General features: G+C 50.9%; 1 protein-coding gene across 18 annotated transcripts in view; it reads right to left on the reverse strand.

Moving 5' to 3' along the window:
• The window catches only part of ZNF536 (zinc finger protein 536), a 431,212-nt gene that overhangs the window by 235,860 nt on the left and 172,464 nt on the right, over positions 1–22,888 (reverse strand). For all 18 annotated transcript variants that reach the window (XM_034638014.1, XM_034638019.1, XM_034638018.1 and 15 more), the window contains one exon: positions 5,163–7,334. In XM_034638014.1, coding sequence (XP_034493905.1) covers positions 5,163–7,332 — 2,170 coding nt within the window. In that variant the 5' untranslated portion in view covers positions 7,333–7,334. The remainder of the gene's footprint in view (positions 1–5,162; positions 7,335–22,888) is intronic.

Consider the following 22,888-nt stretch of genomic DNA (forward strand, 5'->3'; position numbering starts at 1 on the left):
TATCACACTCTCAAAGTGAAGACTTTTAGAGCCGGTGTAATTTCTGTCTTTCTGAAATGCTAAGTGACAGCGCCATCGGGCAGCCCCGTGGAGGTGGGATTTATAGCTCCATGCAAGGGGGCGAGAGAGGCAGAAAAAGCCCCAGAGTGGTACTGAGTGTCCCCAGATCATTGCTTCTGGACACAAGATAATCAAAGTGCACTCAGGGAAGGGGGAGTGTCTAAAAGGAGCTGCTGGGGGGCGTCTGGCTCCTAGATCAGGAGGAAAATCACCTGAATCCCTGTTCCAGCTCGGTGTCCAGACCCAGCGGAAAGGTGAGAGAGCAGAGGGAGGCCACCTGGCCCTCTGACCTCCGCCCCGTCCGACACCTGCCAGGAGTCAGCCCAAGTCTGGCCAGCGCGATAGCCTAGGCGGGGGGCCACCGCATGGGCGGGAAGGGCCCCCAGTGTGCACCCGGGGACAGCTTCGGCACACACAGCCGAGCCTCCGTAAATCTCCACAAACACGGCGTCCGCCTGCACACGCTTCCACATTGGGGATGGAAGGGCTGCATATGGCGCTCAGTTTTAACAGCTGAGCTTTAAAAAAGTGCAGCTTTTCATCTCACTGAACCAGCTCCCAAATTAGGGGGTGAGAGAGGGAGGGGGCAGGAAAAAAGGGAAGTTGGAAAGGGTAGGGGAGCCTTCCACACTAAATTTGATTTTACAAGGAATTTCAGACTATTATCTGCTTAAAAGGTCCCTCTGGAAAATGACATAATGTTCCCTGTTTGTCATCCTCAAGTTTGCTAATTTCAAGAAAGTCATCCCATCTTTAAAAAGGGACTTGTGTTTTCTTTTTCCCTTTTTCTGTTTTTAATAAAAATGAAGGAGTCCATCTAGGAGGAATCACTCGCATGCCTCAGATCGGGTTAATAATTTTTAAGTAAATTTGTAAATGGGATTATTGTTTTCCAAAGTTCTGCTCAGCAAAGAGATTAGTTGCCACAATGCCCACGGGGCGTCCCCTGGTCCTTTGAATTCCCTGCCTGGAGGCTGAGGGTGCTTGGAGAGGAACAGGAGGAAGAAGCCTGATAGGGCAGTTTTCCTGGAATTGCCTGGAAACTTTTACTTTCTGTTTCCTCTGCTGATAATGACTGTCTTCGGCTCTGCAGCCAGCTCCCCTCTTTCCCCTTCTTTGGGGTGCCCAGATTTGTTTGTGTAGAGCAGGCAGTGGTTATCACGAATGGGGGTGGGGAGGAGGGGCTACATCAGAAAAAGAGGTGAAAAAGAAAGAAAATCTATCATATCACTATACCCCCGATGTAAATGCGAGGGAGCCCAGGATAAAGGCCTTTGATGCCTTGGTCAATGGGCCTACACAGGATTGGAGACCCAGCATTTCAGGAATGCGGCTCAGGCAACAAAAGGAGACCCCACAAGGCTTCCAGCCCAGCTGATCAAATAATCCTTGACCATCTCAAAATATTATACCAGAAGTAGTAAGGGTTAACGCTGTTTTCATCTTCGCATCTCTCCCTGGCTTTCCATTGATCACGTAACTTAGCCGACTTTATTTAATGAACAGAGGGTCAACGCATTCAATTACCCCCTTCCCACCATCAACACTTCAATTAGCCCCTCTCCAAAATTATGGGGAATGCAGAAGGTAAGTACCCTGCTGGATATAATGAACAGTATCGTTTCTTAGTACATTAAGTTTTAATTATTCTGAGCGTGATTTCCAAGGCAAAACCCAAAGAAACAGAACTTTGGTCGTCTTCTGGCTCAGAGTAAAGCTCAGATCTGAGCAGAGTCTTAGTCGAGGTTTTGGGGAGAGATGCAGAGATTAATGCCATCGGAGCGTTTGCACGCGAGCCAGAAAACGAAGGAGCGTCAAAACAGCCGCCCTGCTTTCTAAATGTCATAAAAGAGTAAAATTTATAAGCTGCTGCTTTCCAAATAGTTTCCCTTTGCGTCGTACACGGAGGCAGAAATGACATCCACGATGGTGTGAAATTATTGGGAAGTCAAATCAACAACAACAACAAAAATAAAACAAAGGGGAAAGATGGGGAAGTGATCCATGTGACTGGTTTTGTCCATTTTCTGTTAGAAAATATGACCTCTCAATTTGTCAAAGGTCCTAGTTTTCGCGGTTGATCCTAAGCTCGGTTCTCAGCAGTTTGGAGAGCCAAAGAACAAACACATTTTCTGGTTCACTGGAATCACTTTCACATGTTCACTGATTCAAACATTCTTTTGCTCACATAACAAACAGCTGCATCCCACATTAGCCTAGCCAGTGACAGTCGCCCATCTCGGCAGTAACTGTTTGATTGCAAACTTGACCCCTTCTTCGTCTCGGTCTGAGCAAGACATTTTTAAACAGCCACTCCGTTCCCAATCCTCCTTTGCAAAGAATTACATCAGATAACAAAGGACGACTCTGCCACTCATTGTAAGCCTTCTTCTGGAGATCTGTTCTAAGAGGCTCTCTGTAAAAAGGTTTTTTATGATGAATTCAGAACCACTATCATGTTAAGAGCAGCGATTTATAAAGAAGAATTCACTGGTTAAGATCTGAAAAAATAGTTTCTCAGGCCCTACTGACCCAGTTTTCAACAAAAAAAGAATCGAGTGATGCAAATTAAGTTTTGCGACATTGTTATGCAGTCTGAGAAATTTGTAAAACCGTGTTTTGCAGTTATTTCTTAATAGAAGCCTTAATAAGTACTCCTTTCTTTACTTAAGGGCTTAAAGATTTTTTTTCCCCCTTCACCTTGCAGGTTTCTCTCTAACAGGTAATAATAGAAATGCCTATTGTGTCAAGATTTTTATTTAAATGCTTATTTTAATCGCACTTTATACAAGTCATGCTTGTTAGAAATCAGAGGGAAGACTAACCAGATTTGGTGAAGGGTCCTAATCCCAGGAAAACCTGAATGCCCCAGGCGTGCGGCTGATTTGGGCTGCATATTGGTATGACATTAATTTTCCTACTTAGTAGGAAAATTATGAAAGGGTCTCATTTGAATATGAAGAAAACAAAGAAGTCAACCAGAAATGAAAGAATCAGTGTTCACAATTGTAAAATACTTCAATGAGGGAAATAAAAGTGAGAAGATAACCACAACTCAAGAATAATTCTCCTTTGAGTTGTAAGCCCGGTTGGTTCTTTTAAACAAAATGGGTTTTTTCAACAGAGTATTTACAGATATGGAAACTACCGAGATAGAATAGCATGAGGCTATCACTTGGCCAGAAGGTGGGGAAAACATGGTAAACACGTCATTAATAAAGCCGAACATTTGGTGCTGGAATATTCTGCTGAGACCTTTTCATTTCAGCAGGTCTGGGAGAGGGATGAAAATCTGTCAATGTTAACTCCACATCACTCCAAAAACTTAGGGGAGCCGGTCTGCCCTCTGCTTTCTGCCCCGTAAAGGCCCCGATCCAGAAACAGTGAGATGACGCTCCCCAGAACGCGGGACCTCTCTCTAGTAGGGCGGAAATTGTCCCTCCTGACGGGGGGCCCGCCTGGCACTTTGCTGCCTCTGCACGAGAGATCCGTTTTTCTGGAGTTCTGCCGTCAGGCCGGGAAACTTGCACACCCTTCCCTGGCATCTCATACGTTCGGCGCAGCGGTCACTCGGCACACCGTGGCCTCACCCCTCCGCAGTGCTCGCACTCCTGGTCGGACTCTGCTGGAGGACCTCGCCAGAAACAAATCGCAAACGAGTCTAGGACTCCAGGAGTAGACAGTGTGTTTCATGGGTATTTAAACAGCAGCGTTAAGTGCTATTGGAATCTCTGGAATGTGCAGCTCAGATTTATGTGTGTGAACAATTCTTTACTGGTTTGTAATAAGCCCGCAGACTCACACTTTATTTTAATACTAATTTTTGTCCTGGAAGAAGGGGATGCGGAAGGGTGACAATAAGGACAGGATTCACTGGCGTCTACTTAACCACAGCACCCAACTGCTTCCAATACTGGAATATTTATCGAAACCCAGAAGGGAAAAAAGGAAAAAGAAAGAAAAAAACTTTGCCGAAATGACCCTCCGCCGTGTGCCGCCACGCCTTTAACAGTGGGCAATGCGGTGCCTTGAGGTGCCTCAAACTGTCTTTCATTTTCTAGACTTAATGGCTGATTGCAGAAATCAATGTTGCCATTAGTAACAGAGTATTTGTTATGGCATGATTTCCTCTGTTGTTAGGCTGCAGAATGATTACAGTATTAGCGAGATGCTTTCTTTATAAAGGGCTAGAGATATAACTTTCAATTTACCATCCATTAGAAAGGGACTTTGAAAATATGGACGCAGGCAACAAGCTTACCTGCTGTTAGGTAGTGATTTTAATTTAGCTGTCTTAGGCTAGTGGGCTTTTTTTGTTGTTGTTGTTTTTGGGGCTTTTTTTTTTTCCCCCAAACCGGGCCAGGAAGCTTCAGCGTTTCACAGACATTTTGATGACAGATTTTCTGCTTTGCTATTTTAGACCCCAAAGCTGTATCGCCCGTGTAACACAGTACAATTTAAGACACGCAGTCGTGCATCTGTGTTTCAAACCTCTGTGTTTTTCGAAACCATCAGAGGAGAGCGGTGTGGTTCTTCAGGTTAGAGGGAGGGGCCTGCCAGGGGAGGCACGCTGTAATTTTGGAAGGGGGCGGAACACAGCTTTGACCTGGGGAGGGTCAGTGGGGTGCCCAAATGAGTCAGCTGTGGGAATACACTTAGCGGGAGATGTGGTGAGGGTCTGAACTTACACCTTCACATCCACAGATGGAACCGAAACGCCAGCTCCCGGGGTTCCAGAGACGAGGTGATGACAGATGGGGGGGTCGGGGCATAAAATGGGACCGGGCAGGCCACCGCTGGGGAAGGACAGGCTCTGCCTGTTGGCGAGCATACCAACTGGCCATCTCTACCACACAGAAGGATCAACTCTCTTTCCCGGTAGTCAGTGTTCAAGGGAAGGCCAACGACTAGAAACGCTAGCCTTCCCTTGAGGCAGGGCAGAAAGGCAAGGTCCACCCAGGCGGGCAGGCCACAGTGAGCTCAGGACTGACTTGGAAGAGCAGCGAAGGCCCTTCCCCCGGAGGCCTGTGTGGAGCCAGGCCCCCTGGATGGGGAGGGCCCTGGTACCAGCCACTCGTGCCCCATCTTCCCTGGCAGCCTACCTGAGGAGGACGGCGAGGAGGGGTGCGGGCTGTCCTCCTGGGCGCTCCCGGTCTGGGAGAGCCCGCCGCCGGCCCCACTCTCCTCGGTGACGTTGGAGGAGCCCGGCGTGGTAGAGCGGCTCACCGACTGGGACTCCTGGTCACTGCCCGAGCCGCGCCGCTCGTCCAGGCCCACGTGCAGCCCGTCCTCGTCGCCCTTGCGGTCCCGCTTGTGGACGCGGGAGTGCACGACCACCTGGTGGTAGGTGCGGAACACCCGGCCGCAGTCGGGGCACTCGGTGGGCTTCTCCTTCATGTTCCCGGGCCCCTGCAGGTTGTAGTCGAGCGCCTGGTTCAGCCCATGTGACAAAAAATCCCGACTGCTTTCTAAAGGGTCGAGCTTATTTGGCTGGTCTCTCTGATTGCCCACTTTAGTGCTGTGAACCAAATCAGCAGGCATTTTCTGCTTGGAGCCATCTGCTCCCACTAACACGTACTCCCGCTTCTCCTTATCAAACATCACTCCGGCGTTTGCCAAAGTGTCTTCGTGGTTGCGCTGGAGCTGATGCTCTTTAGACAAGAAGCCATGCTCCATGGCCATGCCCCTGGCCATGAGCTGCCAAGCCTGGTAGCTGTTCACGGGGTCCATCTCGGCGGCTTTGGCAGCCGCCTGCAACCGCTCGATGCAGCTGGATTTCAGCGGCGGCACGAGGTTGAGGCATCCCAGGAGGGAGTGCTTGTCGCCCTCGGGGACACCGTGGGCCATGCCGGAGATAGGGGACAGCAGCTTCCCCAGGACCTCCCGCTCCTTCATGGGCAGCTCCCCTTTGCCGTAGAGCTGGCTGGGCTCGCTCAGGCCGGCTTTGTCCGGGGCCATGAAGCCGCTCTGCAGGCAGGACAGGTACCTGGAATACAGGTTGGCGTGGGCCTCCTGGGACATGCCGCCCATGGGCACGGGCACCTCCGGGTCGCCGGGGGACTTGTTCTTCACCGACAGCTTGTTCAGGTGGACCTTCATGTGGTTCTTGAGGAACCAGGGCTCTTTGAAGCGCCGGCCGCAGATCTGACAGCAGTGCTCGAAGGAGTCCTTGTGCTTCCGCATGTGGCCCTTCAAGAACCACGCCTGGCTGAACACCTGCCCGCACACCTCGCAGCGGAACTCGTTGGCCGACTGCTCCCCGCCGCCGTTGGGGCCCTGGCCCTGGGCCGACTCGGCCGTGATGTGCGCCTTCTCCACGTGGCTGATGAGCTCCTCCTCCTGCGAGGCGGCGAAGTCGCACAGCGTGCACTTGTAGGGCTTGTGCAGGATGCGGATGTGGCGGTCCAGCTCCTCGCGCTTCTTGAACTTGCCCTTGCAGAACGTGCAGCGGAAGCCGGCGGCCGGGACCACCGTGTCCTCCTGCACGCTGGCCGGCTTGGGCGAGGGCACCGGGTTGGCCACGTCGGGCACGCTGTGGTTGGCGGGCAGGGCCAGGTTGCAGGTGGCCGGCGGGGTCTGCTGGGCGTGCGGCAGGGGCTTCAGGTCGGGCCGGGGCTGCAGCAGGCTGCTCTTCATCTGCTTGTCCCGCAGGATGGCCCTCTCCTCCAGCTCGTGCAGCAGGCGGTTCTCCTCGCGCACCCGCCCGCGCCCCTTCCCCAGGTTGCCCAGCTTGTGGGTCCGCAGGTGAATCTTGAGGTTGCCCTTCTGCGCCGCCCGGTGGTCGCAGTAGGGACACTTGAAGGGCTTCTCGCCGGTGTGAGTGCGCATGTGCAGGGAGAGGATGCTGTTGAAGCGGAAACGCTTGCCGCACAGCGGGCACGGGTACTTGCGGTTTTTGCGGGCGTCGTCCTCGATGTCGCTCATCTGGGACATGATGCCCAGGTTCTGCCCGTTGAGGAACTGCTGCAGGTCCACCCGCCCGTTGAGGCTGGTGTCGACGTCCCGGCCCAGCTGGTTGGCCAGGAGCGCCATCTGACTGCCCATGGGCTGGCCGCTCATGGGCACGTGGGCCTTCTCGTCGAGGGGGGCGGGGGTCTTCTCCTCCGGGTTGGGCCGTGGATGCAGCTCGGGGAAGGCATGGCTGAGCTGGGAGGTGATCTGGTGCAACTTCTGACTCATGGCATACTGGCCGTTGAGGACGGGGCCACTCAGGTGGGGCTCAGCTTCGGGCGCGGCCGAGGACACTCCAAGGCACAGACTGGCTTCTTCCATCCCTGAAAATAAAGCGAGAGCTCAGATCTGTGCCAGGGACCGTGGTGCAGCCGATGGACAGCATCAGCTGGGGAGGAATTTGCATTTCATGCCTTACCTACACATAATAATGCTAAGGAATTATAGTCAAAAACAATAATAAAAAGATGAATTATTAAATGCCAATTATGCAATACGGCATTGCTCCTCCAATTTGTTTTGGCGATAGATCATCTTCCTTGTATTTTCTATTTACCAACTGCAATTATTCATTCACATTTAAATTATTAATGTTTTACCACTTTCAACACCTAATAACAAATCAAGGGTCTATGTGTTAAACTTTTCCTCCGGTCCCCCTGGTTGCACCTGCACCTGTTGGTTCCGCTCAGAGTTTGCCTTAGAGCAGAACGGCTTTCACGCAAGACCAGAGACTAACTCGGAACTTTTGTTTCCGGTGACTGTATTCAATACATTCGCCAGTCTGAGATGAAAGAGATTATTTTATGATTTGGCCAAAAAAAAAAAAAAAAAAGAAACCCAATGGCATGATATTTACTGGTACATAATAAAACAAGATAATGTTTTGGGAAAAAATAAAGGACAGGCTTTAGAACAATAAAAGGGATTTTGCTTTAGTCAACAAAAAGTGCAGTAATATCTCATTAAGCTGATTAGTATGCTGCTTAGAAACAGTACTAGGTGCTGTAACACATGATTATAATCATAAAAATCCTTCAGTGTTTGCAAGGAAGCATTAACGAGGTATATTAAATTTTAAGGAGACTGCGAGTAGCGGCTTTGCAAACCTCAGAGATTAAGATTTAACCCTTATGTTACGAAACACTGTTATTTTGTCATTTGGTAACTGTGCCCATCGAAGGAAGTATAAATTATCTGGTGACGGAATCTTAGTGGATCGTCGAGACTGTTCAATTTTGGGTGGGGGCGAAGACTTGACACCATTTAATGGGCTCTCCCTGTCCTTCCACTGGCATGATATCCCAGGCAGGGACTTTGATTGGGTTTAAAGAGATCCTTTATAGAACTAGATAAAAACCAATTAAAATCCAGGGATGATGCCATAGGAAGTCTCAACCAAGTTTGAGTGTTTTTAATAACTTTCCCAGTATACAGTAATGAGTACAAATTGTACCTGCAGTATGTGTTTTGCAGAAAATTAGAACTCAAAGCTGTTTGTTAAACACTAACACTCAAAGCTGGTCTGCATAATTGCTTTTAATACTCCTCTCTGTCCCCTCCCCAGCCTGTGCAGACCTGCGAAGGCCACACTGCTTGGGGGTGGGGTGGAAGGAATGCCATAGGCGCGTCCCCCACCCCCCCTCACAGCATGGAAGGAGCTCAACTCTGAAAGGCAATGAACCCATGCCTGGGTCCTTCTATTTCCAGATCTGTCTCCCACCTGAAGGAGTCCAAATTCACTTCCTGCCACTGGAAATGTTTTTTGCATATCCCAATGTTTACATGTGTTTGCCAGCCAGGTGGTCTAGGAGCAGAGCTTAACCCCAGCCAGGGCTGATTCCTGGACCAAGCAGTTCCCTCGGGGGACCAGTGGGGACAGAGCTCAACTGTGCAGGAAACACATTCAGCCCTGGGGTGGGGGTGGGGGGGTCTGCTACCTACGGGGCCTCCTGCCAAGCAGACTGTGCCTGGCATGGAGGGTCTCCAAAGGGAGACCTGGCTTCCTTGGCTAGAGGACAGGGGCTGTGAGTCTGTCTTGCAAGGGAGGAGAGAAAGAGACATGAATATTTATTCGCAGGAGAGAGAAAAACTGCAGCCCCAGTGCAGGGCTGGCGGCGTCCATGAATGATGGCATGGACACTTGCGCACATCCGTGAGCACATACAGGCACGTGGTCACTTGTAGAAGAAGAAGGCTTCCAGTTCGCCATCTCTCCTTTTTGTTTCTGGTGGCAGTCTACACGCAAATTAAAAAAAAAAAAAAAAAAAAGTCCATTTTGGAGACTGGTCAGAAAGGAGTACTTTGTCACGGAGACCTTGCATTCAGTCACCAAACTTGCTGAGTTCCCACTGTATGCCAGACCCTGTCCCTGGCGCTCAGGACCCGTGGTGGACAAGAGTGGCCAGCCCCAGGGCTCACGGCACCCACTGCTAAGCAGGGAGGAGTAGGCCCGGCATGTAGAAGTCGCTAGGGCAGGACTGGTGCCTGGAAGACCCCAGGCAGGGACTCGAACAGCCCTCAGGGCCCTGGCTGGAGTCCCTTCTCTACCTTCAAGCTCCATCCAGCTGTGCTGGCTCGTCTCCCAAGCAAGCATGGATCGTGACCCTGAAGTCACTTGGGAGTGCTCAGAATTCCACTCAACAGCTCTGGGGGAAGTTTGCAAAGTCCAAAGCCAACATGGCTGGCCCCCTTCCAGTGGCTGCCCAGTTGGCCTTCTCTGAAGACGCGAATCCAGAAAGACAGGCTATTTTCAGGTTGCTGCCGATGAGCTGATGCCAATTCAGCAGGAGGGAGAGGAGGCTGAATGTGCAATACACCGAGAGTGCAAATCAGGTTGGATGAGGGGCATTAAGGTGAAGACCATCCCCCTGCCCCCATTCGTGCTGGGTAAGTAGCAGCTCAATTTGTTAAATAATGGATATGAGGAGTTTTCAAGTGAGGTTTGGATATAGAATTCTTTTATTATGTTAAAAAATTTTTTTCAGTCCACAAAGCTTTTTTAAAGGACTGGTCTTCAGGTGCCATTGCTGAAGCCTCAGCTGAGGGGAGGAAGAATGTTCCAGAATGTGCAAAGGTACAGTTGGCTCCTTGTCCCCTCATGCAGGTCTCAGCTCACATAGCCCCTTCTCACAAAGACCGCCATGCCTTCCTTGTCTGAGACTGTCAGACCCATCACCTTATTTCCTTCTTCAGAGCACTTACCACTAGGGAAAAGTTCTGTTGTTGACCTTTTACAAATGTGCTTCTTTTCCATGAGGGCATTTTCACAGTGGAAGCCTCCAGGCCCAGAGCAGAGGTAGCCCACTGGAAGTTCAGCATTTTCTGGCCAAATGGAGGAATGAATGAAGATACCCTATAAACACAACCCATAAAAGCTAGCCCTGTAGGAGAAACACTCTTCTCCCAACCTCATGTGACCCAAACTCAGCTTTCGCACAAGTCCATGAACATCCACTATCAGATTTCGCCAGACTTGGAAGGTCTCTGGCTAACCCAGAACATGGGGTTTCAAACACCGCCATGGGAGAGCCACGCCCCCACCAGCTCTTTCATTATATGTGCCCATGGTGACCATCCCAGGCCTGGACCACCACTGGGCAGCCATCCCCTTGAGAACTTGACCACTCATTGGGGGACCCAGGGGAGAACTCAAAATTTTGGCAGAGCTGGCCAGCTCCCAAGGAGATGCTCTGAGGATTACAGCCCTCGGCCCCTTAAGTGAGTCCAAGCAAAGCCCGCACAGAGCGCCACTGTGAGGAATGCCCTCACCAGACGATTATCTCCAAATGTTTGGTGAGGCCCAGCACCCCATGATTCCATGAGCAGATGCAGGCACTGCGATGGGTCAGTCATAACCAATGCCAGCCACTAGACTCAGAACAAGAAAGGGGAGCGTGAGTTCTTAGAAAGAGCACGGGGTAATTGGTGTGCTGTCCCTGCGCCAAAGCAGCCCAGGCGGGATGAGCTGGCCCCAGGCCCGGCCTGGGACTCACAAAACCTGGGTCGGCCCCAATTTCTGCAGCCTCGACACTTCACTCATCGGGAATTCATTTACCCCTTATGTCAGTCATTCAGTAAATATTTGCCGGGGGCCTTCTATGTACCTGCGGTCAAGGGCCTCTGGGGCCCCAGGGGCCAGCACAGGCAAGGCCACCAATAACGGGAAGCAATGAAAAGGCTCAGAGAGTTTGAATTCAAAGTTTAGAGAAAGGAGTAACCACGACAGCTTTGGCATATGGGGGGGGTGTGTGTGTGTGCGCGCGCGCGGGCATGCGTGTGTGTGTGTGTGTGTGTGTGTGTGTATGAATGAGTATGCCTGTGTTGGAGGAAAGGCAGGGATCCCCCAAATAGCAGCGCTCTAGGAACTTATATAAATGCACACCCTGGGAAACTCAGGGATCATTGATTCCCCTGTTAAGGGATTGGATCCCACTGTAGCCTTAAGAGTTCAAGGGGCCAAAGAGGTGAGGCCACCTGCAGGGGCTCGCCATTCTGATGGAAGGAGGCCTTACTCCTTTCCCCCAGCCCTCAGGGAGCAAGCACGGGGAGAGTGCCTTCCCTTTGGGACCCCCCTGTTCCCTCCCAGGCCTGCAGCGAATGGTTCTCAGTGTCTCGGGCAGGACATCCTGCTGCAGGACACTCCCTCTGTCCTGATAACTCGGGCAGGTGAAATCTACATGCAGCACCATCCCCGCTGGGTCACCAGTTCCAGGGAGCACTTGATTCCATGCACTCCACCTATCCTTCTCTCCCTAGCCCCGGCTCCGGCCTCATTATCCCACCACCCAACAACTGAGGGACCCCCATGAGGAAGCCAGGAGCCAGGATAGGGCTTAAGGCAATCCCTTCTGAGGAACCTGTACATAACTCCTCTGACCCTTCCATCCAGGTAGAAAAGCTCTTGGTATAATTAAAAGCAAGTGAATAAACTCGCAAACACTGAGAACAGCTTGCCCCTGGCCTTCAGCTCAGGGCCCCAGCCCAAAACATATCAGGAAGAAGATCAATATACCCTGGTTGACTCATGGAAGGAACCAATGCATATGTAATTTACCTAACTGTGGAAAGAAAGGCAGCCAAGCCTGGACGGTTAGAGACCAGAGTAAACGGCTGAATCGGGTACACCGCCCCCCCCCAACATGGAAACACTCCAACATTCCACCCCTGTCCTGATCTTGCCTGCTCCCCAGGGTCATGGTGGGGCACTGCTGGTCCTCAAGGCGACTGTCAATATTGACAAAGAACCAGGCGTGGGCGTGAGTCCCAGCCACCCTGGCATTCCTCACCACCGTGTGGAAAGGCCTGGGCCCCACCTCTGAGCTCCGGCAGGGCCCCGGTTGAAAGCTTCCAAAGGCTAGAGGTTTTCTTCTCGAGCTGTGCAATTTCGCATTTCATACTAGGGTATTCTCAGCCTAGGGAACCCACCGTTGGGTGTGCAGATTATCAAAATACATTCTGTCTCATCATTCCCATCATTGCAGGTACAGTGAGCCATTCAGCTGCCTTTGATGGTGCTAATGGTTATTTTGATTTTGTATTTCTGCCTTCAAAACTATTTCCTGTGATATCAATGACAAAAGTTTTCACTTAACTCTTCCAATAGAGAACCTAATTGTATCTTTCACTCAAAATGAAATTTAAAACTATCAGGACACCAGAAATGCCAGCTGCTATGAGTCTAAATAAATTTTACACAAAAACACAGTTTCATTTTGCTAGCACAGAAAAAAGAAAGTAATCTTATGAATAGTCCAAAAAATATAGATCTTGCCAGTAAGTTGCATGAACGAGTTTTATCCTTATACCATGAAAAAGAATAGTTGGGAAATGAAATGACTTTCAAAATAACCATTTCAACTGGGTTTTTAAAAATCAAATATTGTTGTCTAGCCAAGCACAACTAAATATTCCCTTTTTTTATCAATGTGGGTAAAAGTGCTGCCTCGGAAAACATACAGGAGTCCTACCGCTCCCAACTGCTGGGCAGGGAAGGAATGTGGGTTCCCAGAAAGGGCTCCAAACGCCACGGTGGGACTCATGGCACGCAGTTCTGGTAGCAGGTGGACCCCCTTTCCGAGGGCTCAAGTGACCCTCCACATCTTCCCCACAACCTATCTTGCTTTCTTACACTTTGGGTAAGCAGTAATTAAGACAACTTCACCTAGAATACAATGGTTTCTTATTAAATACTATTTTCCAATTGTTGTAGCTCAAACTGTTTAACCAAGGTTGTTATAAGCATAATACACTCCTGTTCTGAAATACAGAACACCAGACTACTGAACCTTTTCAGGGTCATTAAACAGCTGTAAACATTATTACAAAAATAAACCAGAGATTTCATGCTTACATTTTGGCCTAGAGCTTGCTATGCTGAGCAAGTACATTTTTTCATCTCTTACAATCAACGCTGGTGACATTTGGGCATCCAAACAAATTACATCACAAACATTACTGAGGTGGGCAGGACACTGAGTGGTTTATTTGCCAGATGATTAATAGACAAACAGGAGGGCAGTTCGGGTGACCTGTTCCATTTTGACTGATGTGTAGACAGTGCTACGAGACAGGGCCAGAAACAGTTAAATCTTTGCTGAATTTAGTAATGAAAAGATGATATTCAGATTGGGCCGTGGAGTATGGCGACTGTGTGACCAGGAGAGCTGAGCTGGAGAGTATGGTCGAACTCCCCAACTTGCCCTTGTGGATGGAATGTGGTCAAAGTCAGGGCCCTCACGGCTTTGGATGGTGAGTGGGACCCCGCTGGACCAGGTTCACACACGGTCCCATGGAGACCCAGACAGCTTCCACACTGGGGGATGGGAGTTGGAGGACTTAGAAGAAGAGAAGGGATATAAAGTATCCTCTCTTTGAAGACTGTGGGAGATTTCAAAATTCTCAAGGGCGAACGCATGTTGGCTTTTGGAGTCTGGGTTGAAACTGTGGCCTAGAATTGAAGGCAGATCATGAGCAGAGCAGACAGGAAAGGAAGACACCCACAAAATGCACCCCTGGTCATCTTTTCAGGGTAGAGAAGACTTCCAGGCTGAATTCCTGGCCCACTATCTGCCCACCAGGCAAAGAGATGCTGGGATGAAATTCGGACAACCTCCTATGGGTGATTGTGAAGACCATGGATGTGTCAGGCAGAACAAGCTCTCAAAAACTTAAACAGAAAAAAAGTAACAACGGTCATCATCACCATCTTCATCATTGCCATTATCATCATCTTCTACTTCATCATGACTATCTTTATCATCACCACCATCATCTTCACCACCACCACTGTCACCACTGTCACCAGCTTCACCATCATCACCATCATCATCATAACCACCACCACTGTGACCACTGTCATACCATCATCATCATCCCCATCATCTTCACCACCACCATTGTGACCCCTGTCATCATGTTCATCGTCACCATTGTCATCATTAACATCATCATCACCTTCACCACCACCACTGTCACCACTGTCATCACCATCATCACCATCATCGCCTTCACCACCACCATCACCACTGTCATCAACTTCACCATCACCATCATCACCATCGTTATCACCTTCTCCACCACCACTGTGACCACTGTCATCATGTTAACCATCACCATTGTTATCACCATCATTATCACCTTCACCACCACCACTGTCACCACTGTCATCACCATCACCATCATCGTCACCTTCACCACCACTGTCGCTGTCATCATCATCTTCATCATACCTATCACAACATCATCATTACCTTCACCATCACCATCATTACCATCATCATCTTCATCATAGTCATCACATCATCATTACCTTCGTCACTACCACTGTCACCACTGTCATCAACTTCACCATCATCACTGTCGTCATCATCACCTTCACCACCACCACTGTCACCACTGTCATCAACTTCACCACCACCATCATCACCATCATCACCATCATCATCACCTTCACCACCATCACCATCACCACTGTCATCAACTTCACCACCACCATCATCACCATCATCACCATCATCATCATCATCTTCTCCACCACCATGGTCACCACTGTCATCATCTTCACCATCACCATTGTCATCATTACCATCACCATCACCATTATCACCATCATAACTGTCATCACCTTCACCACCACCACTGTCAACACTGTGATCACTGCCATCGCTGTCACCATTATCATTGCTTTCACCACAACTGTCACCAGGGTCATCACCCGCACCACAGCCATCACATCCATATCACCTTCGCCACCACTGTCACCATCATCATCTTCATCATAGCTACCACATCATCATCATCATCACCTTCACCATCACCACCATCATCACTATTGTCCTCTTCACCACCTTCATCATCACCATCATCATCATCTTCATCATAACCATCACATCATCACCCTCACCACTGTCACCATTGTCATCACCTTTATCATAGCTATCACATCACCATCACCCCATTGTCATCTCATCACCTTCGCCAACACCATCACCATCATCACCATTATCATCATCTTTACTGTAGCCATCACCACCATCATCACCATCTGCACCAGCAACGGTGTCCTCCTTCTCCTCCACATCACAGTACCATCTGCCAGCACGACACTGTGCTGGGTACTTCACAATCATTACCTCTTATGGCCTCACACAACCTTAGAATGCTAGGTATTAAACTACCCCCATACGACAAAAGAGGAAACTGAGGCTCAGAAAATTTAAGTCCAACAAGGTCACATGACCGGGGAGCCTGACTCCAGAGCCCAAGCAAGACATGCTGGTGGGCAGGCTGGCTTCTGATGTCCACACCACGTTAGTCCTGCTGAGCTGAATGCTGACAGATGCCAGCTCCTTCATTCGCCAAATGTGTAGAAACAAAGGCAGCCACAGTTCAGGGAAAGCCTAAAGGAGGCCAAGGAGCCAGAGCCCTCGTGGATGTGGAAACATGCAGTACGCTCCAGAGAAAGCAACTCAGGGGGCTAGTGTGGGCGGCAATGGGGTGCAGGCAGGCACTGTGGATCTAGGGAGGTGACGAGTCTGTTGCTCCCCCGCTAGGGAGGGTGTCGCACAAAAATGTATTTATATGATCTTGTTGTCTTAGCGTCCAGAATGTGCATATATTATTCCACGTTCTCCTGTCCCAGATCAGACGGGTTATTCCCCAGCCAGACTGGAGCAATGGAAAGAGAGCGGCACCTGGAGGGCCGCATGTGTCCAACTGCACAAGCTCTTCCACCGGTGGTTGGCCACGGCTACCTGCCTGAGTCCCCGCTTTGCCATCTTTAAAATGAGCTGATATTAACTGCCCTGCACACTTCACAGGGTTTGGAGAAAGCAAATGGGAGAGAAAACACGGAGCTTAAATTGTAGAAGGCTGTGCCTGTACAGGGACCTTCCTTGTGTGCCGACCGCAGCTTCAGCACGGGCTTCCAGAGCCGAAAAGACCTTGCACAGGGGAGTAGAATCAATACTGAGGGCGAAGGACACAACCAAGGCATGATCAAGGCCCATAAGCGTGGTTACTAAAATCTCACTCATGGCAGACTTTACTGGTGCTCATACTGGGACTCATACCATTCAGTGACATTTGTCAACACCTGCATGTGGCAAGAAATGGGCCAGCCACCAGCAAGACCAGATCCTTGCCTTGGAAAGTTAACTGAGGGAGGGGGAGAGAGTTACCCCCATGAGGAGCCAGACTGGGGGCGGATGCTAAAGGGGGAAATGTACAACATGCCGCGGGGCTGGGTGCAGGTGGGAGGGTGCAGCAGGGACCAGGGAAGGGAGACCAGTGAGGAAAACAACCAGGAAAACGTCAGTCCTTGGCTGAGCTTGGCGGAGGTCACTTGGCACAGAAAGGTGGAAGGGCATGGAGGACAGAAGGAACAGAATGTGCAAAATGGGGACTAAGCATGGAATGTTCTAGGTGATGATAGGGAATGGGGTGGACATGGTGGGCCAGGCACCTACCTGAAAGCCAATCCATGGAGTTCCTATCTGGGGCAAAAGGGGGGCTCAGGAAGCTTCTGTGAAAGTTGTAGTGGAACACGTGCTCTATCTACTGCCTCTGTGGTATGTTAGTAACTTCCTACTACTTTGGATCAGAGGAGATGAAAAAAACAGGGTGAAAATAGACTCCCGAACCACAACCCAAACATCTGAGTTCTCGCTGTGGTGAGGGAGGGCTCCCCGCGCCCAAGAGAAAAGGCTACTCAGAGTTTGGAAGCAGCCATTGATTTCCCCTCTTTTTCTTAACAGCAAAAAAAAAAGTGAAAGAAGGACTTCTCCCCATAACTCCAGGCAGCCCACCCCCACCTCACCGAATGTGGCCGCCCAGATTTGTCCTTCATGTTCCATCCTGGGGTCGACTATTCCGGGAAGCCTTCCTGGAACTGCCCCAGGCTGGAGGTGAGCCTCAGTCCCCAGAGTTGCCATGCAGTTTCTCGGGAACTGTGAGGACATATTCATAAGGCACTTTGATGCACGCAAATAAGGAGGTCATGACATTTTTTTTCTCCTCTCCCGGAGCTGTGTGACAGCAGGGTTCCCGTGAGCTCCTGTCTGTGGCACCTGGGGCAACAGTTCCACCAATAACTGGTCCTTTAAGCTTCTGACGATCACGGTGCAGGGGAGGGAGGTAGTCCAGAGCAACCTCAGAATGCACGGTATTTTGTGAGCAAAAGCCCAGGCCTCTCCCCCAAGAAGGCAGGCCATCCAGTGGTGCTTCCATTTCTCCCAGATGCAATGATTTGGGAAGGAAATGGCCCCCTAATTTGCTGTAATTGATTTATCTGAACTGTGTCCACCTCATCAGGGAAAGCAACAAACCACACACACACACACACACACACACACACACACACACACACACACAGGCTTTTAATGAATGACCTACCTTTAAAATATCACAAACCTGAAAAAGATACCAGCAGTTGTCATGAAGTGTATTGATCCTTTCTCTCACTGGCTTTCTCTCTCTCTTTTTAACCAGACTTTGTCATGGCAGGAAGTTAGATATTTAATCCCCTATTAACCCGCCTTGGCTCCCCGCTCAGCCTCAGCACACAGCGGCTGCCCTAGAATAAAACAGGGGGCCCCGCACCCCCAGGACTCCTGGTAGCCCCGCCCTCCCAGAGGGCTGCAGCCAACAGGGTGCGGGGCCCAGCTACCCGTCACCACCCTTCACCCCTGATTAGAGCCATCTACACCTGAGCATTCAGGACTAGGAGATCGTGTCGAACACTTTATTTTCATTTCACAGAAGCCTCAGATTTGATTCAGTGCAAAACTAAATATAATGTAGAATGCACATATGCAAGAGTGATCAAAGAGGGCCTGATTGTGAAATATTCATAGAAGTCGGCCCGGGGAGATTTGTTCACGGGGGGCACCTGTCGAAGACAGAAGCTCAGATACACACCATCTCGTAAGTACACACAATCATTGCTGAGCAAAGAATCTAGGCACACGAGTGGAGCCTTTGCTGCCTGCAACCCGCAGGCTCAGGCCAACCGATGGGCCTCTCCAGGCCAGGCTGGGGCTTCGGGTCTTTTTAGCCCTTGGGGTCCCCAGTTCAGGATATCCGGCTCCCGTGCAGGTCACCAGGCTGGCCTCGCCTGGCCTCTGCTGCGCCAGACTCTCAGGAGGGGAGGGGAGCCCAGCAGCCCCTGACCGACGCAGCGGGAACAGCTGCTGTGGGGCTGAGCCGCACGTCGGCCAAGCGCACAGACACGGGGCTGCTGGGAGCGACTCTGCCAGCAGACGGACTCCAGGGACAGACACAAATTTCTGACCACTCTTAGGAAAGAAGAGGGAGCAAAGACAGCCTCCCCAGCTCACACGTGCTTGAGGAGAGAGCTGCACCCTGTGTCTCATCTTGTTTAAGCCTATAAGTATTTGAAAAGAGGACCCTCTGTTCTCAGGGAGCTGGTGAGGGGACTTGGTGCCCTTTTGTGCATATCGTTCCCTCTGTCTGGAACATTCTCCCTGTGATCCTCACTTGATCCCTATGCTTCATCAGCTAGTGAAGATTAAATGCCACCTTGTCCAGGAGGCCCTCCGTGATACCCCAGGGGCAGGACAGGAGCTTTCCTGTCTGTCTTGCCCCCTCACAATGGCTTTTGTATTGGGTTGGGTTTGTTTGTAGATGGGTCCAGAAGCTCCCTGCAGTGGGGAGACCATGAGCATCTCTTCACTGGGGTGCCCCCAGCAGCGCCACTGAGCCAGGCCCCGCGGATGCAGTCAATAAATATTTGTTGAATGCACAAAGAAAGGAGTGAGCAAATGGATAAATGATTGAATGAGGAAGTGAATGAACGGAGCAATCAGCAAAGGACGTGGGGTGGGTACACAGCATCTAACCTTGGGGAGAGAGGGGATGCCCAGGCAGACTCAGGCCACAGCCCACTCCTGCACTGCTGGGGAAGACCTTGCTCTCTGCTCCCCAAGACACAAGTCAGGTGAGAAGTTTGCCTGATAGAGACTGATCTCAAATGTCACCCCATCCGCATGCCTCTCCCAGCCCCCTACACTTCACACTCCCCTCGGAGGGTTAATCACACTCCGCCTTGTGATGGATAACCTGGGTCCCCGTCTCTGGCTGGCACCTCCAGGGACCTATATCTAACCCAAACCCAATGCTTCACATGCAACATAAACCTACAAATTCTGGCTGAGTGAATTCTAAGTCCCGCCCCCCACTGCCCGTTATAAACCCTGCACTCCTTCTGAAGCCTCTTCTTCCTTCAATGTACTCACACTCGCCCATGCAAACATTGGTTCATTCATTCGCTCCGCATTTCCTGACAATCCACTGTGTGCCTGGCGCTGTGTTGGGCTCTGCAAAGAATCAAAAATAGCCTACCCTTCTAGACCTCACCATCAAAAGGGTAGACGGAGCTGAAACTTCAACCCAGAGATCATGATAACATCCAAGTGCTGTTTACTCACAAAGGGTCAGGGGACTAGCAGCCTTGAGGGTAACCACCACACCTTGTCCATCTGTCTCTGAGTGCCCAGCACAGGGGAGGCCCTTGGGGACGGGTCTGTTGTCTGCATGACACCACCTCTCCCTTTCTCGGACTTGTGCCACTCTGAACCCCAGCTGATACCCCAAATCCCATCATTCCAAGATCCAGGTCCTTACAGAACAGAATGCCCTCTCTCTATGACAGTGCGCTCCAGGGAACAGTGTTCCTAGTGCCTGGAACAGCACTGGGGCTGGGCATCCCAGAGAACTGGCTGCCCCCCATACCTATACCAGGTGGGCCTACAGCGTCCCCCATGGGCTGCTCTTCATCCTGCCCTGGAACCAACCAGACGGCCGCGTGGCCTCGGACACCCCGGCCCCTCCCTGAGTCACGGTTTCCCACCTACAAACCAAGCAGGCTGGCCAGGCTGATCGCTACCCTCAGCTCCTCAGTCTCTCCTCCTGCCTCCTGATTTATGCTTCTGTGGCCCACCTGACAGGTAAGGGGCCTCCCAGCCAAGCCCTGATCCTGAACCATCACCAATCACAGAAAACGGCTGGAGTTGAACTTCACCGATGCTGAACACCGAGGGAAACATTAAAAATGAAGCAATTAACGTTTCTCTTCTTACAAGGGAGGAAATGCCATTAGCGGGCTGGTCCAGGGCCATCACTGTGTGGTGGTCCACCCTGCCCCGGACAGGCCGTGCTTTATTGTCATGATCATGACAAGAGGGGACCTGGACAAGAGGTATTTCCTCAGGAGAGGCTTTCCAGAAGCCCTGGGGCGTTCTTGGCGTGGAGGTAGGACCTACACGAGCTGCATCTAGAAGGGACAGTGGTCAACAGCTGGGCGGCTAGTGTGACTCTTTGGGGTCCCCGAGGGGATTCTTTTCTGGGACTCCACGTGACAAATGAAAAACAGCGGCTGTCGCTGGAGGGGAACTGCGTCTTACCCAGAAGAACAGGAGACCCGGGAGCTGCAAGGTGGTACCCCTCACTTAGGCATCTGTGACAGGAGAGCAATAATGAGGTCATTTGTGCCAGGGGCCTGCAGCAGTGCCTGGCACAGAGCGGGCACCCCATAACGGCTCCCGCACTGCCCCCTCCTCTGTGGCCATGGTGACTGCGTGCAGCCAGTGCTACTGGGCCATCAGCGCGCCTGCCTCGGCCAGTCCTGGTCGGTCCCACTGCAAGGCCTCCCGGAAGCCAAACATTCCCAGGGCCTGTGTGGCAGCCAAGGGGTTAATAACCTCACCTTTCTTATTTTTAAAAGCATCTGCAGCTCGAGAGGAAAAGCCAAACACCCCTACTTGAGATCTGGACAAAAGGCCTGTGAAGGCAATTCATGGAAGAAATGGAATTGGCTAATGACCATAGAAATGTCACTCCTCACGAGACAGCAAGAAGACTCCAAACAATAACAAGGTCCCATTTGAAAATAATTCTATTACAGATTATACCCAGACCTTGTGAGAACCCTAAATTTCCTCCACAGAATCATGGCACCCCCAAAGAGGAACATGGGAGAAGAGAACATGGCCATGTTCCAAGCACAGCGTCCCTGCCAACGTCTGTGTGCAGGGTTCCTGAACACCCCTGGCGGGGTCTTTGATGAGGCCAAGCTTGGAAGGGGACCATTCTAGACAGCTCTTTCACACCTATGCTGGGGACTAAAGGAACAGCAAAGGCCCTGGTGTTAAAAGGTGTAGCCTATGATTTCTGCTTTACCCAGAGAAACCTCTTAGAAAGCCTCCCAACAGTCCTGCCAGGGAAGCGGATCTCCTCGGGCAGCAGGCAGGGCACGATGGAATACAGCTAGACCTGACCGATGAGCCCTGCTTACTGGGGGGCAGTGTCCCCGAGCCTGAGGCCAGCCTGTGTCTGCTCGCTCCCCCTGCATCCACGGGATGTCTCCATGTAAGTGCAAGATGCACAGAACAAACATCACTGTCTTTCCTGCAGAACAACTAACAGGAGTCATTCCGGAAACTTCCGCAAGCGGCCATCCCCGTCCCCCATCCAATCTCCCTCCCCACTACTCTCTCCACATTCTCCTGAACTGCTCAGGGAGCATGTCTCCACCCCACGAATGAGATCTTTGCAAAACTTCTCTCTGCACAGGGATGCAACTCGAGGGAAAGGAGGCACAGATAAGAGTCAAGTGGCAAAGCTGGGGAAACCCCAGAGGTCATCTAGCTCCTGGCCACTTAGTCTGATGTGCCCATTTTATAGATAGGTATACAGAGGCCAGCAGCTAGGTGATGATCCTTCTAAGGCTACATAGCTAGTTAGTAGGTATGTGCCTGTGTACCTTGGTTACCTCCTAAGTACTCAAAAAACTTAGTAGACAATAAGTAGATGCGCCCTGGCTGGCTGAAGGGATGAGCAGGTGGACAGAAGAAGAAACAATGCAGAGACAAGAAGATGAATGGTCCAACCAACCAATTCTAGAATGCCCTTGCCCCTATTCGCTCACCAGCCAAGTGGGGAGCAGCCGTTACAAAAAGGCTTCAATATTCTATCTTCCCCTGCTGGACCCCACGCTCACAGGCCTCTTTTCCCCCCCATAATTTCTTCTTCAATTAAACAACATAAAATTAGACTCTTGATTCCATCATGTCCTGGATCTTACTGACCGGTCCTCAAAATCAGGTAGCCTGCTCGCCTGCAAACTTCTTGGCCTTCTGCAGGGCCCCACGCAGGGCGTGATGCCCGTGAACTGAGGTCTGAGCCCCTGGCACCCTCGGGGACATGAATCCCTCCCAGGAGGCACCTGCAAGGTAGTGAGAGACTGCAGCCAGGGCACTCCGGACTCCAGACGTTCAAGATAAAGATTCTCCCAAGTCTTTCCTAAGAAAGCAATCAGAAGAGCAAAGATGGGGTCGGGACCAAAGATGCCCCCCATTTA

This window comes from Ailuropoda melanoleuca, chromosome 12 (genome assembly GCF_002007445.2).
Source record: "Ailuropoda melanoleuca isolate Jingjing chromosome 12, ASM200744v2, whole genome shotgun sequence".
In the NCBI taxonomy this organism is placed as follows: Eukaryota; Metazoa; Chordata; class Mammalia; order Carnivora; family Ursidae; genus Ailuropoda; species Ailuropoda melanoleuca.